Source organism: Corvus cornix, chromosome 8, assembly GCF_000738735.6.
Source record: "Corvus cornix cornix isolate S_Up_H32 chromosome 8, ASM73873v5, whole genome shotgun sequence".
NCBI lineage: Eukaryota > Metazoa > Chordata > Aves > Passeriformes > Corvidae > Corvus > Corvus cornix.
The window spans coordinates 24,212,547-24,226,424 of record NC_046338.1 but is presented as its reverse complement, the minus strand read 5'-3'; the positions used below and the strand labels follow the sequence as shown (position 1 = coordinate 24,226,424).

General features: G+C 56.9%; 1 protein-coding gene across 3 annotated transcripts; it reads left to right on the top strand.

Moving 5' to 3' along the window:
- On the top strand, positions 1-13,844 carry OLFML2B (olfactomedin like 2B). 3 transcript variants are annotated; one of them, XM_039555704.1, is made up of 8 exons: positions 1-153; positions 1,237-1,500; positions 4,831-4,938; positions 7,913-8,083; positions 9,829-10,018; positions 10,927-11,412; positions 11,832-12,008; positions 12,292-13,844. In XM_039555704.1, exons 1-8 carry the CDS (start codon positions 10-12, stop codon positions 12,891-12,893), a joined length of 2,142 nt encoding a protein of 713 aa, XP_039411638.1. In that variant the 5' UTR covers positions 1-9; the 3' UTR covers positions 12,894-13,844. The 3 variants fall into 3 exon arrangements, with proteins under 3 accessions (XP_039411638.1, XP_010407818.3, XP_039411637.1); XM_010409516.3 differs by having other exon boundaries at positions 9,781-10,009; XM_039555703.1 differs by having other exon boundaries at positions 9,781-10,018.
- The last annotated feature ends 34 nt before the right edge of the window (positions 13,845-13,878 follow it).

Genomic DNA, 13,878 nt, shown 5'->3' with positions numbered 1-13,878 from the left:
CGCCCGCCCATGGCTCGGCCGCTGCCGCTGCTGCTCTGCTTGGCCGCGCTGGGCGCCGGCTGCCGGGCAGGGACCCCCCCCGCCGGCACGGCCGGGCCCTCCGCCGAGCCGCTGCAGGACGAGGCGGACAACCAGGAGAACATCCTCTCCCAGGTACCGCGGGGGCTGCGGGGCTGCGGGCACCTCGCGGGTGCTGCACCCGCGGCGTGGGGCTGGGCACTGCCGGGAGGTGCTGTGCGCACCCTGAGGGGTGCTGGGTGATGCTGGGTGTTGTACGTGCTCGACAGAGCTGGGCGATGCTGAGTGTACACTGTTGGCGGTGCTGGGCGATGCTGTGCTCGTCCTGGGTGGTGCTGGGTGTACACTCTCGGTGGGGCTGGGTGATGCTGTGCACTCACCCAGCACTACTGCCGAGCACTGGAGGAAGTTTATCAGCCGGCGCGCAGTGAAATCACTGAAGCCCATCTGGGAGCACTTCACAGACTCCATCCTATCATTTTTCCGGGGGAACTCAGAAAAAGGGGAACTCCTTGGGAGGAGAACTGGTGGAGCCTCTTTGTGTGCCGAGGGGAGGGATCCAGGCTCTTTCCCTGCCAGTGGGATGCGGTGGAGGTTTCTGTTAGATTTGGCTGATCAGGCTGTGTGTTATTATCTGCCCTCGGAAATGGCTAACGCAGAGACTATTGGAAACGTACCGCCAAAGTTATTTTTGTGCTTGGGCTTTCAGAAGCGCTGTCTGCAAATCTCCGTAAAGGAAATTCCTGGCATTGTATAGGGCTAATCAGAAGTACTGCTTCACCACCAGGTTACACTGCTTATATAGGGTGGCTTTCAGTCCCTCTTCCAATGTACCCTTACTCTGCTGGTAAAACAGTCTTGCTCTGGGTAGCAGGTGACTTGTTTGGTCTTTTGGACACTGAGCATTAAAAGAAAGCAGGATGGGGTTTGTATTTAAAATTATTGTATGTAAAATTTAAATTTTTCATTCTGCACACAGTGGAATAAAAAATACCCTGTTGGAAGAAGCCAGTTTTTATTCCCCTGGTAGGCAGTGATTAGCTCTACGCTCTCTAGAAAGCTCCTTGGCTGGCAGATTCTGGAGAAGCTGGCCAGTTTCCTCGAGGCTCAGGGTATCCAGAGTGTCCTTGTTTGGACCTTGAGCTCTAGGCCGTGCTTGTCCCTGGCTGTGCAGGCAGAGGACGGCAGGTTTGCTAACTGCTGGTGACCTGTGCTCAGCTGTTAGGTGACTACGACAAGGTGAAGGCGGTGTCCGAAGGCTCCGACTGCCGGTGCAAATGCTTGGTCAGACCCCTGGGCCGCGGCGCCTGCCAAAGGATTAACGAAGGCGCTTTCAGAGCCGAGGATTTTTACACGGTGGAAACCATCACGTCAGGACCCAGCTGCAAGTGTGCGTGCGTGGCCCCCCCCTCGGCCCTCAACCCTTGTGAGGGCGACTTCAGGCTGAAGAAGCTGCGAGAGGCAGACAGCAGCGACCTGAAGGTAGGAGAGCAGCTTGAGCTCCTGACACTTTGGGGACAAGGAGATCTTCTGAAGCCTTTTCTTTCTGAGCTTTTTCTAAAAAAACCTTTATTTCCTAACATTTTTTTCCCTAAACCATCTCCTAGTTATATTTATATCTGCATGTTTGATATAAAAATCAAGCTCATCTTAAGGGATTGAGTCGAGCAGCTGCAGTGGATGATTCACTCAATTCATCCCGTGCTGCCTGGGGTTCACCATGGCTTTCTGTGCTGAGAGCCCAGTAGGGACTGGGCTGCTCCCTGCCCTTTGTCCAGCTCCAAATGTCCCTGGAGGACAGCTCTGATCCACTCAGCAGCTGCCAGGTCTTTTTTCTGTTGCAGAGAGGGACTCCCAAGGACCCACGCAAAAAAGCTGTTTTGGCTTCCATGGGCCAAAAGCTGCTGATGCGTCAGCATGAGGGTGTGATGCACAGCTGGCTGATGGCAGGATGGATTTGTTGTTTTAAATGCTGACACTTCTCTACTATTTAGTATTTTGTCTCTCTAGTAATGTATACCTCTTTTCCAAACGTGACAGTGTTTGTTTTAAGTACTCCTGACTTTTACTGGATGCTGGTGTGGCAGCTGGCAGCAGACCCTGCTGAGTTTTCCAGTTTGCTACCAATGTAAGGCAGCAGAAAGTGCCACTGGCTTGGTCCAATCCTGGGGAGCCCCTGGAGCGGAAGGTTGAGTGCTGGTGGCACTGGTGGCCCCGGATCCCTCTCAGGTGGGAAGGCAGGCGGCACGCAAGGCGCTGTGGGGCAGCTGCCACCGAGGCCACCACGATGGGCTTGTTCTAATTAATTTGGAGCTTGACGATGTGTTTCATCTTGTCGGACTGCAGACAGTTAGCAGCTTCTTGTCCAAGCGCCCCTGCAGCTAGGGAAGATAAACAGACACAGGCAGACAATCCATCATTCCAGGGGAAGAGGAGTCCCAGTCTGGAGTTGTTTGGTGGTCCCTCGTCTGGGGGAAAGCCAGGAGGTCCCACGTGGCCTTAGATGAGAGTCGTGAGCTCTCTGCGGTTAGGGGAGGGACACCCCCCGAGGTGACAGAGGCACCGCTGTGGTCCCTTCCCGGAGGCAGGCAGAGCTCCTGCTCCAGCAGCTCCCTGAGCTCTGCAGAGCCGGTCAGCCTGCAGAAGGAGCAGAGTGGCGTGCCTGGCTTCGCCCTTGGCTCCGGCTGCTCTTCCCACTGGGGAGCTGCTCACAGCCAGCTGTGGTGTGAAAGCCTGTCCTCTAGGAACTGGCCCCGGCTCCCCCGCTCATTTCGCAAGGACTCGCGGCCAGGCGATTTCACAAGGTTTATCCAAACACACACACACGGGGATTTTGTTTTCTGTGCCACCAAGGTCCATCCCAGGAGCTGGGCAGCAGGATTGCTTTCCCTCCAAGCACAGAGCCCCTCCTGGGGTTGGAATCACTGGGAACAGCTGCTTCTTGTAGGAGAAGCTGGGAAGTAGTAGAGGACACAGCTCCAGTTCTTACGCCACTCATGAGGAGCAGCTCCCACAACTCCTCAGTGAGGGGCTGGGTGAGGGTATTCCATAGCTCTGAGCAGTCCCAAAGGGTTTTACTTTCTTTGCTGGTCCAACCAGCACTGCTCTTGCCCAGTCCAGCAGCAGGAATGGCACATTTGTATGTTGTGTTTTACCAGACTTTCTTATGATCTGACACAAAAGCCCTGGGTACTCCACGTGTGGGAGAGCTGTGGGAAGTTCCCTCCCTTGGGTGGGCTGGAGGATGAGTCCCTGAGGGAATGGTGAGAAAGAGAGAAAAATCCAGGCAGCAGGAACATAGCCCTGGGCAACCAAACTCAGTTGAATGGCTGCACTGGTCTTCCCAGCTGAAGGTTTCAGTCCCTTTCAGACCTTTTGCAAGGTCCAGTGGGAATTCATGGACCATCAGACCACTGAGAGCCAAAGTCCACAGTGGGTGAAGGGAAGGCAGCAGTGAGTTGATAGGAACATCAGTGTGGTCTTTAGGGGAAGGTCAGCATGGTGCTAGCCGGGAGGAGCATAATCTCAGACCTATTTTTGTGAAATTGCAGCATGCTGCCTGTAGGCACAGTGGGTCTTGGTGCAGAGTCAGTGCGAGGAGGCTGTGCTCAGGATCGTTTGGAAGGAGGTTAATGCAGTCTGCAACCTTTGTGCACTGATGGAAATTCTCCAGCCTGGAGGGAAAGCGCTGGTCTCCAGTGGCTGTCTGGCAGGCTCTGTGCATTGTATCGGTCGTCTCCATCCAGCTCTCAGTGGAAAGTGGATGCATAGCCATAAAACAGCTCTTGTCTCTTAATGCTGCCATTTTATCTGGCCCCAAAAAATCTTTCCTTTGCTGTCAGCTCCACAGGGAGACTGCAGAGGCCGGGGTGGAAACTCCAAGTGCTGCCAGCAGTGCTGCCTGTGATTCTCCCATATTTATGAAGCTCTGTTGACCAGTTTGTAGCTGCTGGGAGAAAATGTCACCGCCCTGTAGTAATTCCTATGCATTGAAAATCCTGCTCAGCCTTCGGGGCTGTGAAGTCTGCAGCACCACGCTGGACATGTGGGACACATGGGACTAGGGGGAGGTGGCCCAGGAGCACTTCCCACCAGTCCTGCTACGCTCAGTGTTGTCCTCTGTGGAGCAGCACCAGAAACTGGACAAAATGCAGAACAAGGGCATTGCTGTCCAGATCCCCAGGAATGGTGACCAAGGGCTGGTGCTGGCAGGACACGGGCACAGGGCTGTCTTAAATACAGACCGTCTGTGAAATGGGTGGCTGCAGAAGAGGGCAGCATCCCTTTGATAAAATTGTTCTCCAGGAAGGGAACTGCTGCCAGGCTGGCACCGAATTTCTATTTCTTCACTCTTGCAATTTGGGAGTATTTTAAAATATTTTAACAAGTTTCTTCTTGTTCCAGGAAAAAGAGCACAGGATGGCACAAACTCAGAGTCTGATCTCAAACTGAGCTGCCTTTTTCTTGTTGCCTCTTTTGCTGGCAGTCACATCACTGGTGGAGTAGTTAAGCCTTTGGGCTTGTGGGAGAGCCTGCCTAGAGCTGGCAAAGAGAGCAGCATTTTACCTTGCTCTGCTACTAATCCCCAGCACCCAAAGCGTGCTCCTGAAGCCCTGAGGCTCTGTGGAGGTGCCGTGTGTTGCTCTGCATGCCGTGCTCTGACCAGGGCAGCAATGCAACAGGGAAAACTTGCTTTCTAATCAAAAACCGCTCAGATGGGTGCATCGCCCTTGACTTTCCAGCTGAGGAAACTCTGTGGGGTGTGTTACAGCAAGTGCTGCCGCCTGACTGTGTTCTCTCCTTGCCTTGCAGCTCTCCTCCATTGTCGAGATGCTGGAAAGTGCCTTTTATGGCTTGGACCTTCTGAAGCTGCACTCAGTCACAACCAAGCTGGTGGGGCGGGTGGAGAAGCTCGAGGAGGTGAGTCCTGCTCTCAGTGTCCTTGCCCTTGGTGGGACGGGCCTCCTATCAAGTTCCTGCTGCCTTTGGTGCATTTAGAGTCACGTTGCTTGGGAAGAAATGTTAATTAAACATTTGGCTGAAACTAAACCAGACCAGACTTGGATGTCTGAACTAGACCGGACCACAGGCAGTGCCCAGTGCATCCCCCACCCCATCAGCCTTGCCTGACCCTCTCCAGCTCTCCCAGTCCCTCAGGGCCCGGACTGGGAGCAGGATCCCAGCTGTGGCCTCACCAGGAGCAGCATCTCCTTTGGGTCAGAAGGCCCTGCTGTTAAGTTTTTCCTCCTCTCGGTTTTACTTGTGTGCTGGTGCGATGGTTGCTCTCAACCACGAGCTTTTGTGCTGTTTGATGTGGGGGCGACAGGTTCAGGACTGGTGCAGGGGTACACTCAGCAGGACTGTGGGGAGCCAAGGAGCTCAGATTCCTGAAGGACCAAGTTACATCTTGGCCTGTGTTAAAAAAGAGCAGAGCCCTCAACCTTCCATTTTATTTTAGAGCAGACTTCCAGTGAAATAATTTTCACTTCCATACAGTTTAATATTTCTTTGGCTAGCACAGCATAGGGTTTGCAGTTTAAGCTGTGCTCAGCTATGTAGACACAGGGTTGCCAGATTAAATACTGGAGTTTTCTCCCGTGGTCCGTATCTGGGATGGTAATTCCACATTCTTGTCGGAGTGGAGCAGTCCTGTTCATCTCCAGCCAGGAGGCGAGAGGCAATGATTTATAAAGCCAAAATTCCGCTTGCAAAGTGTTTTGGGAAGGCACGGTGTGCTCCATCCTGGGGTCAGGAAGGAGACAGCTGAGGGGAGCACGCTTGCCTGGGGGGCTCTGGATTTCCAAGCATGGAAATTGACCCAAAAGGGGTTTTGAGGTCTGAAAATAACAAAGCACCAATGTTCCCCTTTGCAGTCCCACCCTCTTCCTGTGGTTCAGTGTGTTCTCCAGTCGTTACTTGGGTTTGCCAAGGGATTATTTCAGGTGGGGTTATCACTGCGCTCTGCTGCAGTACCACAGTGGCCCTGCCTACCAGCCAATTTCTTCAGGGGGGTTCAGAGCCAGCAGCGCTGGTGGCACACTGGGCACGTGGGGTGACCTTTGTGGCCTGGTCACTCTGCTCACAGCCTGTCGCAGGGAGGCAGATGGGCAGAAAGCTCTGTGGGGCTGAAGTACTTTGGCCAGAGATGGAGCTGTAGAGGTGTAGGAGCTGGGAATTCACAGGCTGGGATCTTTAATTTCCCAGAAGTGCAGCTGCAGGATCATATAAAAGCAGCTGAAGCTGCCTGCAGGCACTTGGACAGGATGGAGGAAGACAGGAAAGGCCTGGGTTAGAAGGAGATTGCCCAGTGCTCCGGGGCAGAGCCGAGGTGATGCAGGCAGCAGGTGTGAAATGCCTCCTGCTGCTGGCTTAGCATGGAAATTCCTGTTGGGAGGATGTGGAGGAGGATCACACCCTGCATCAGCCTTGGGGTCTGACACAGTGGACAGCTGAGATGCTGAACTGGAGCCTGGCATGGCTTCAAAGCGTCGCCCTCCCAGGCGGGTGTGCTTTTGGCAGCTGCTCCCCGGCGCAGCAGCTGAGCAGCCTCCAGCAGCATCACAGGCCAGGCTTTGGTGCTGGTTCTCCACTCAAGGGGAGGCAAATTCTATCCCTAACAGATCATTAGCCAAACATTACACAGGAGAAGCGATAAGGGCACAAGGCTGTTGGAATCAGTCATCCTCTCCAAAGGAGGATGGTGTTGAAAGCTGCTCCTGCAGTGCTCCTGGGGGAGCATTGTGAGATCCCCTGTCGCTCTGCTTACTGCGGCAAAACGCTTGCTGAAGCATCCCTGCGTCACTGGACTCGGCCTCCAAATGTCCTGGTAAATCTGTGTGTCTCATGACTCCTGGGTAAAGACTGGGAATTCAGATGCCTGTGGAGGGAGCTGGGGGTTAACCCCTCTGTTTTTGCAGAGATTAGAGGGTTTCATGAGTTCTATCCAGTATAACAAGGTGTTTTAGACAGATGGTGTCAGTAGAGGGAAGGAACCCTCAATCCTTGGTCCATGGAGTGCCTTGTCTAGCAAGGCAGCTCCTCTGCTTTGTCTTTAGCTCACAGCTGTCGCATCAGCTGGCAATTCTGAGGTCACAGATGGAGGTCACGGTGGGTTTTAGGAGAAATTAATGGCAGGACAGATTGTAAATGAAGGATCAGGGTAACCACCCCCAGTGCCTGTGCTAAAGTGCTTTGACTGATGTGCCACCTATCCAAAGCAGTTGCTGTTTGATGTGTAGAAGCCCAAGGAGTGATGAGCAGAGACTGCAACAATCCTTTGGGTCCAGGGTGTGCCTGTACACCCTGCCTTGGGTCCAGGCTGGGGGACTGAGAAGGGCAAGGGGTTTTGCCTGCTGGATGAGCTGCAGCCAGCCCCAGCTCCCTCCTGGTCACTTGACAGCTCTCTGAGGGTCACTGGCTCTTGTCCTGTCCCCAGATTCTCAGATTCTGTGGGAGCAGAGGGTGTTGGGGAAGAGCAGTCCCTGAGTGCAGGCACTGTGTGGCCAGACCAGGAAATTGAGATTAATAAATGCAAGATGAACTTGCTGCCACAGGCCAAGGACACCAGGATGACTGAAGGTGTTTCAGCTTATCTTTTCCTTCTGTGAGCCGGTGAGTGTGGCTGAAGATGGGGGTTGAAGAACCTCAAGGCCACTCTCCTGCTCCATGGGAACCTGTGGCAAAGTGTGGATCTGGGATGTGCACACCAGGGATGGAGTTCCTGGATCCCACTGGGGTCAGGGGCATCTTCTTAGCAGCTGAAGTGCCCAGCCCCGTGGAGAATCCCCAGCAGTGAGCCCAGGATGGCAGCACAGAGCTCCAGGGCTGTGGTTTGGGGGCCGCAGAACATCCCTTGTGGTTAAGTGGGGTAAAGTCTCCTCTCTCTCTTTTCTAGGGCATGTCCAGGAACTTCACGCAGGAAGGCCAGCGGGCAGGAGCCAGCGGGGAGGAGGATCTGCAGGATCCCCCTGGCAGGGAAAACTGTTCCAGCCTCCTCACCAACAGCCTGGCCGACATTGAGAGCTCTCTGCAGCGGGATGCTGAGGCTGCCTACACTCACTCAGAGGTACAGCTACGCAGGCACAGCTCGGTGTCACTTCTGCTGCTCAAGCCAGCCCTGGGCTGTCTCCTGGATGTGGTAACTAGCCTGGGGTGGTTTTCTCCGCGGCTAGAGCGACCCTGTTTGTGTGCCCCCGACTCCAGTCTGCGCGTCTCGGCACAGCCCAGCTGCTGCTGGGACGGGATGTAGGTGGAAACAGAGGGAGGCTGCTCCCTCGGCCTCCCCCCTTCCCACGGGGCTGTTGGTTTTCGAGGTCAGCGGTGGCTGAGCTGCTTGGAAAGCGTGATGTCATTGCGGGGCCGGCTGGGAAGCGGTGGGAAACTCAGAGCCTTTGATTAGAAGGGCTTGGGGCTCGGTGGAGGGACAGCCTGTCGCCTGCCTTCCCTCCCTCCCTCCCTGCCAGGCAATTACCCCTCCACCGCCAGCCCCTGCGCCTGGCCGGCTCTGGGCAGAGGCTTGGGCATCCTCCTGGCCCTGGCATCCTCCTGGCTCGGGCACCCAGCACCACACCGTGGGGTCTGCCCAGCAAGGGGACATCCTCTGCCTGTGGCAGCACTTTCTGTGCAGCCTCAGACAGGGGTGAGCGGGGTGTTTTGGGAAAAGTTCTGTCCAGGGTGTCCTGAAGTTCTTGCTGCTTCAGTGGTGCTATCTAGGGTGGCCCGTGCTCCTCTGATCCCTGCTGGGCAACTCCTGGAGCATCCTGCCCTCACCCCAGTGTCCTGCTACAGGGCAGTGGGAGGTGTCTGGCAGGGGGGGGACAGTTAGTGTGTCATTTCCAGCTCAAACAGGGGTGCTCAGCTCCAGAGGATGGCAACAGCCTGCACTTGACCCCACCCCTGCGCTGCGGATGCTGTGGGGATGGGCTCCCTGAGCCCTGGTGGGGTCGGGGCTGGGCTCCCACACGCACACTGTGTGTCAGCAGGCAGGGAAGTGGCACCAGCCGTGCCGTGCCATGCCGTGCCAGCGCTCTCTGCCCCAGGGAGAGCCGTGCCCAGGCGGGGTGTCCGGCCATGCTCCCAGCCCCACTCCCCTGCTCCCCACGCCGTGAGCTGAGCAGCTGCTGCCTGCTGGAGAGGAGCCAGCCCCGGCCAGGCAGGGGAGAGGAGCGTGGGGCTTTTATTACCCCGAGTGACCTCATTTCCCAATATTCCACTTTTCTCGCTGCTAATTGCAGCAGGGCCCATCTTCTCAGCCAAATGGGCATGGCTTCAACCCTCGGGCTGGCTTTCCGATTTCCTTTAATGAGATGAAATCCTTCAGACCTGAGCTGCAGCAGCTGGTCCCTGCCCTGGGGGCTTCCTGGTCCTTGCCTCGGGAGGTTCCCGCTCCTGCTGGGAAGGTGCCTTCAGCCTCTCTGCCCTGTGAGAGCTCAGTGCACATTGCACACTCTGCAGATCAGCTGCTGGAACCGGCCCCTGGCATGCCAGGGAGTGAGCCCTGCTCTGCCTGCCTGCCCTGCATCCCTGAATCCCACAGCCTGGGCCTTATGGACCCCTGAGTCCTGGAATGGCAGGGTGGCACCAAGAATATGGAGGAGCAGCTCTGCTGTCTCCTGGAGGGTTTCTCATGGCAGAATGGACTGAGGGAGACCCTGAGGAAGGAGGGAGCTCAGATCCTCCTACCCAGCATGGGGCTGTGCAGCCTGACCTGCCCTGTCGCCAAAACATGGTGTTTCTGGTAACAACCTCCTGTGTCTCTTCCAGGGAAAATATGAAGAAAGATTCCTGAAGGATGAAACTATCTCCCAGCAGATCAACTCTGTGGAATCCCTCCCGGAGCTGCACCTCTCTCTGGAGGACAAGAAGCCTGAGCAGCTCTTGCAGAGGAAGCTGCGGGTGAGGAGCCGGCCTCCTTCCAAGCCCACCATTGTCCGAGGGGTCACCTACTACAAAGCCCAGTCCACCGAGTCAGAGAATGACATCGAGGAGCAACGTGAGTTGGGTATGCAGCCATGGTTGGTGGGATGGCTGGCTGCATCCTGCCGCAAACCAGTGCCTCATCCCCTGGGAATGTGTGGGCAAAGCCAGTGGGCGCAGCAGGGGGAGGTGGGACAGCTGGTACCTCACTGCTGTGCAGCCTTTGAGCTGTGTCTGTGGAGCAGTGCAGCATTGTTATTCCATGGAAAATCACTGCTAGCTAAGGAAATAGGTCACTGCTTTGGTTCAAAACACCCAGCATCAACACCTTTCCAGAAGTAAATGGAGGTTTATTAAATGTGTTCGTGTTTCAAATCCGCCTGCCCAATGGCATCCCGTGAGGTTTGTGCTGTGGAAGGCAGCTCGGAGCTCACAGCCCTGGCTGTGGTGGGAGCAGGGGCTGAGCCCTCAGGGACCAGCAGAGTGGGCAGCATGGGCAGAAGGACAAACACCCTCGCTGTGCAAATTGACTTAGCAGAAAGGTTGTCCAGCCCTGCCCTGCAGGGGGGGCTTTGTGAGCCCCTGGACATGAGGAGGAGCAAAGGGTGCCCATCCTGGCTGGGGAGCCCCAGTGGTCCCCGTGGCCTGGCTGAGGTACCTGCTTTGGCATCCCGGGTTAGGTAGGTGGGATCTGGTTGGGAATGAAGCTGGGTCTCCATCCTGCCCAGTCAGTCTCTGGGATGTGTCAGGGGAGAATTGCTCTCCATCACCTCCTGCTCTCCCAGCCTGAGGTGGTGGATGTGGCTGTGATGGTCTCGCTCACCTCCTGACACAGGCGCTGTCAGGCTGTGCAGTTCAGCCCTTCTCTGAGGGGACATGGAGAGGGATTTAGTACCAGACAGCCTGCAGGGGTGGGCAAGGAGCCAGCTGGAGGGGCTGTGGGGGACTGGCTCCCCTTGCTGCGGGGCTGACCCCTGTGCCTGTGTTTGGCAGCGGACGAGCTGTTCAGCGGGGACAACACGGTGGACCTGCTGATCGAGGACCAGCTCCTGAGGCCCAGCAGCAGGGCGGGCGAGGCCGTGAGGAAGCCCTCCCCGGTGGGGTGGCCGCCCACCCCTGGCAGCACTCCCACCACCCTGCCAGCCGCTGGCACTGCTGTGACGGCCACAGTGCCCCCGTCCCCTGCCACACCGGACCCCACCGCTGTGAGCTGGCTGACCCCCACCCCAGAGACCGTGACTGCCCCGGCAGGGCTGGCGGAGGAGGGGACCCCACAGCTAGCGGCAGCCTTGGCCAGCACAGTGGTGGCCACAGCCATGGAGAACCTGCCCGTGGCCACCCTCACTGGAGGCTGGAGTGACATGGAGAGCAGCCCAGGAGCTTGGGTACAGGCGAACACCCCCGCGACACTGGTCAGCCCGGCCATCCCTGCCACCCCAAAGGAGGGCCTGGAGGAGGAGGACATCAGGAACATCATTGGTGAGTGCCTGCAGGTCCTGCACCCATCCAGCTGTGTGTGTGGGGGCTGGCTGGTGCCCACAGTGTGTCCTGCTAAGCAAAGCATACCTGGATTTGGTTGCAGGTGGGAGGTGTCATGGAGATGGTGGCTGGGCAGCACTTCACTGGGGTGCCAAGTTTACTTATGAACTCTGGAACCTACTGGAGTTTCCTCCCACCTTTAGGGGCTGGGCTGGGCAGGGCAAAGAGACAGGACCTGAGGCAGGCAGCAGCCTCAGCTGGAGCAGGAACATGGCTGAGGCTGTGGGGAGATGTTTGCGGTTGAAGCTACACCAGGACGGCAGGGGGTACCTGCTGGGTGAGGAAGGGGCTGGAGGGGGGTGATGCCTCCAAGGTCAATGTGGCCACCCTGCCTCTGGCCTCACAAGCTGCCCACGCAGGGCGCTGCAAGGACACGCTGTCCACCATCTCGGGGCCCACCACCCAGAACACCTATGGGCGCAATGAGGGAGCCTGGATGAAGGACCCCCTGGCCCGGGAGGACAGGATCTATGTCACCAACTACTACTACGGGAACACGCTGGTGGAGTTCAGGAACCTCGACAATTTCAAGCAAGGTGGGTCTGCACTGTCTCTGATAGCATGCTAGCCACCACTCAGCTGATCCAAGTAGCATGCTCGTTCCTGGGGATACTACATCGTGGGGGGATGATCTGCCTGGGGACCGTCCCCTCTAGGGTGCTGGCACCTGACATGGGGGGTTCAGAGCATGGGACAGGTCAGGCTGTGGCTGGTGGCCAGGGAGGGAGTGCAGGCAGAGCTGGAGGCAGAGGGTGCTGAGGCATGGCCACCCGCCCCACAGCAAAGGGAGGGTCTCACCAGCCAGTGTCTGCCCTGCAGGTCGCTGGAGCAACTCCTACAAGCTCCCGTACAGCTGGATTGGGACAGGGCACGTTGTCTACAACGGCTCCTTCTACTACAACCGGGCCTTCACACGCAACATCATCAAGTACGACCTGAAGCAGCGCTACGTGGCTGCCTGGGCCATGCTGCACGATGTGGCCTACGAGGAGTCCACCCCGTGGCGGTGGCGAGGCCACTCGGATGTGGACTTTGCTGTGGACGAGAATGGCCTGTGGGTTATCTACCCGGCCATCAGCTATGAGGGCTTCAACCAGGAGGTGATCGTGCTGAGCAAGCTGAACGCGGCTGACCTCAGCACCCAGAAGGAGACCACGTGGCGGACGGGGCTGCGGAAGAACTTCTACGGGAACTGCTTTGTCATCTGTGGGGTCCTTTATGCAGTCGACAGCTACAACAAGAGGAACGCCAACATCTCCTACGCCTTTGACACGCACACCAACACGCAGATCATCCCCAGGCTGCTCTTTGAGAACGAATACGCCTACACCACGCAAATAGACTATAACCCCAAGGACCGCCTGCTCTACGCCTGGGACAATGGCCACCAAGTCACCTACCATGTCATCTTTGCCTACTGAGACCCCCCACCACAGTGGGGCACTGCGAGCCAGGGGCCACCAGCACCTTTTATTATTATTTTTATTGTTATTATTGTTATTTTGTACAAATTGAAGAGTAAATGATGGGTTTTGTTTCAAGCTGGTTTTTCATGGCGGATTGTAGATCAATCCCCAGGCCAGAACCACCTCCTTCGTCTTTGCTGTATCCTTGCTTCTGATTTTCCTTCCCAGGGGAAGGAGGTTCTCCTTTGGAAGGGCAGCCCCGGCTCTCCTGCCCAGGGAAGAGGAGGTGGCCCAGCCACAGTCCTCCTGATGATGTTTTTAGCTAAAGATGATCAGCAAGACACCCTGAACCAGTGCAAAGCTGCACGCACCAGGTCCCAGCGGGATGCTGATGCCTGCCTGTCCTGGTGGAGGACCTGCATGTCCCATGGGAATGTCCCGTCTCTCAGGACCATCTTCCCAGCTGGCGGCCAGCAGGCCCTTTGGAGATCCTGCTGTACAACGGGGCTGTGAGCACAGCTCCAGCAGCCCCTGGTGCTGGTACTTACGCCGAGGACTGTCCCCTCCAGCCGGGGCTCTGCTCTTTGCAGGCCGCTCTGGGGGCTGGGCGCACCCTGAACCCTGACTCATGCCTGGAGGGAGCTGGCGGCGGGAGGGGGATGCTGTAAATAAGTGTAGATGGCTTTTGTTTGTTCATTTTGTAACCCAAAGTAGTCCCCCTTGGCAGTTGCTGGGTGAAGGCTCTACTCAGCTGGGTGCTGGGCTGCCTGGGCACGGGCTGGGGAGCCCTGGGGGCTGGTGGAGCCCTCACTGTGCCACTCCATCTCCTACATTCCCTCTCAGGTCCCTGCCCACCCTGGTCCTGGACCATCAGGATCCCCTCACAGGGGCACAGCCCTTGCCCTCCTGCCCAGCAGCATCTTGTATTTACCTGCTGTCAGTAATAAAGGATCCAGTACCTTCGCAGCTGTTCGGGGCATTCTTTGGCTCTGGTTCACCC

Bases quoted from the DNA above. Each gene is read 5' to 3' on its own strand.
- OLFML2B (XM_039555703.1), top strand. From the start codon at position 10: ATGGCTCGGCCGCTGCCGCTGCTGCTCTGCTTGGCCGCGCTGGGCGCC. The intron at 154-1,236 runs GTACCGCGGGGG...ACCTGTGCTCAG, and splicing joins AGGAGAACATCCTCTCCCAG to CTGTTAGGTGACTACGACAA. The intron at 11,413-11,831 runs GTGAGTGCCTGC...CTGCCCACGCAG, and splicing joins GGACATCAGGAACATCATTG to GGCGCTGCAAGGACACGCTG.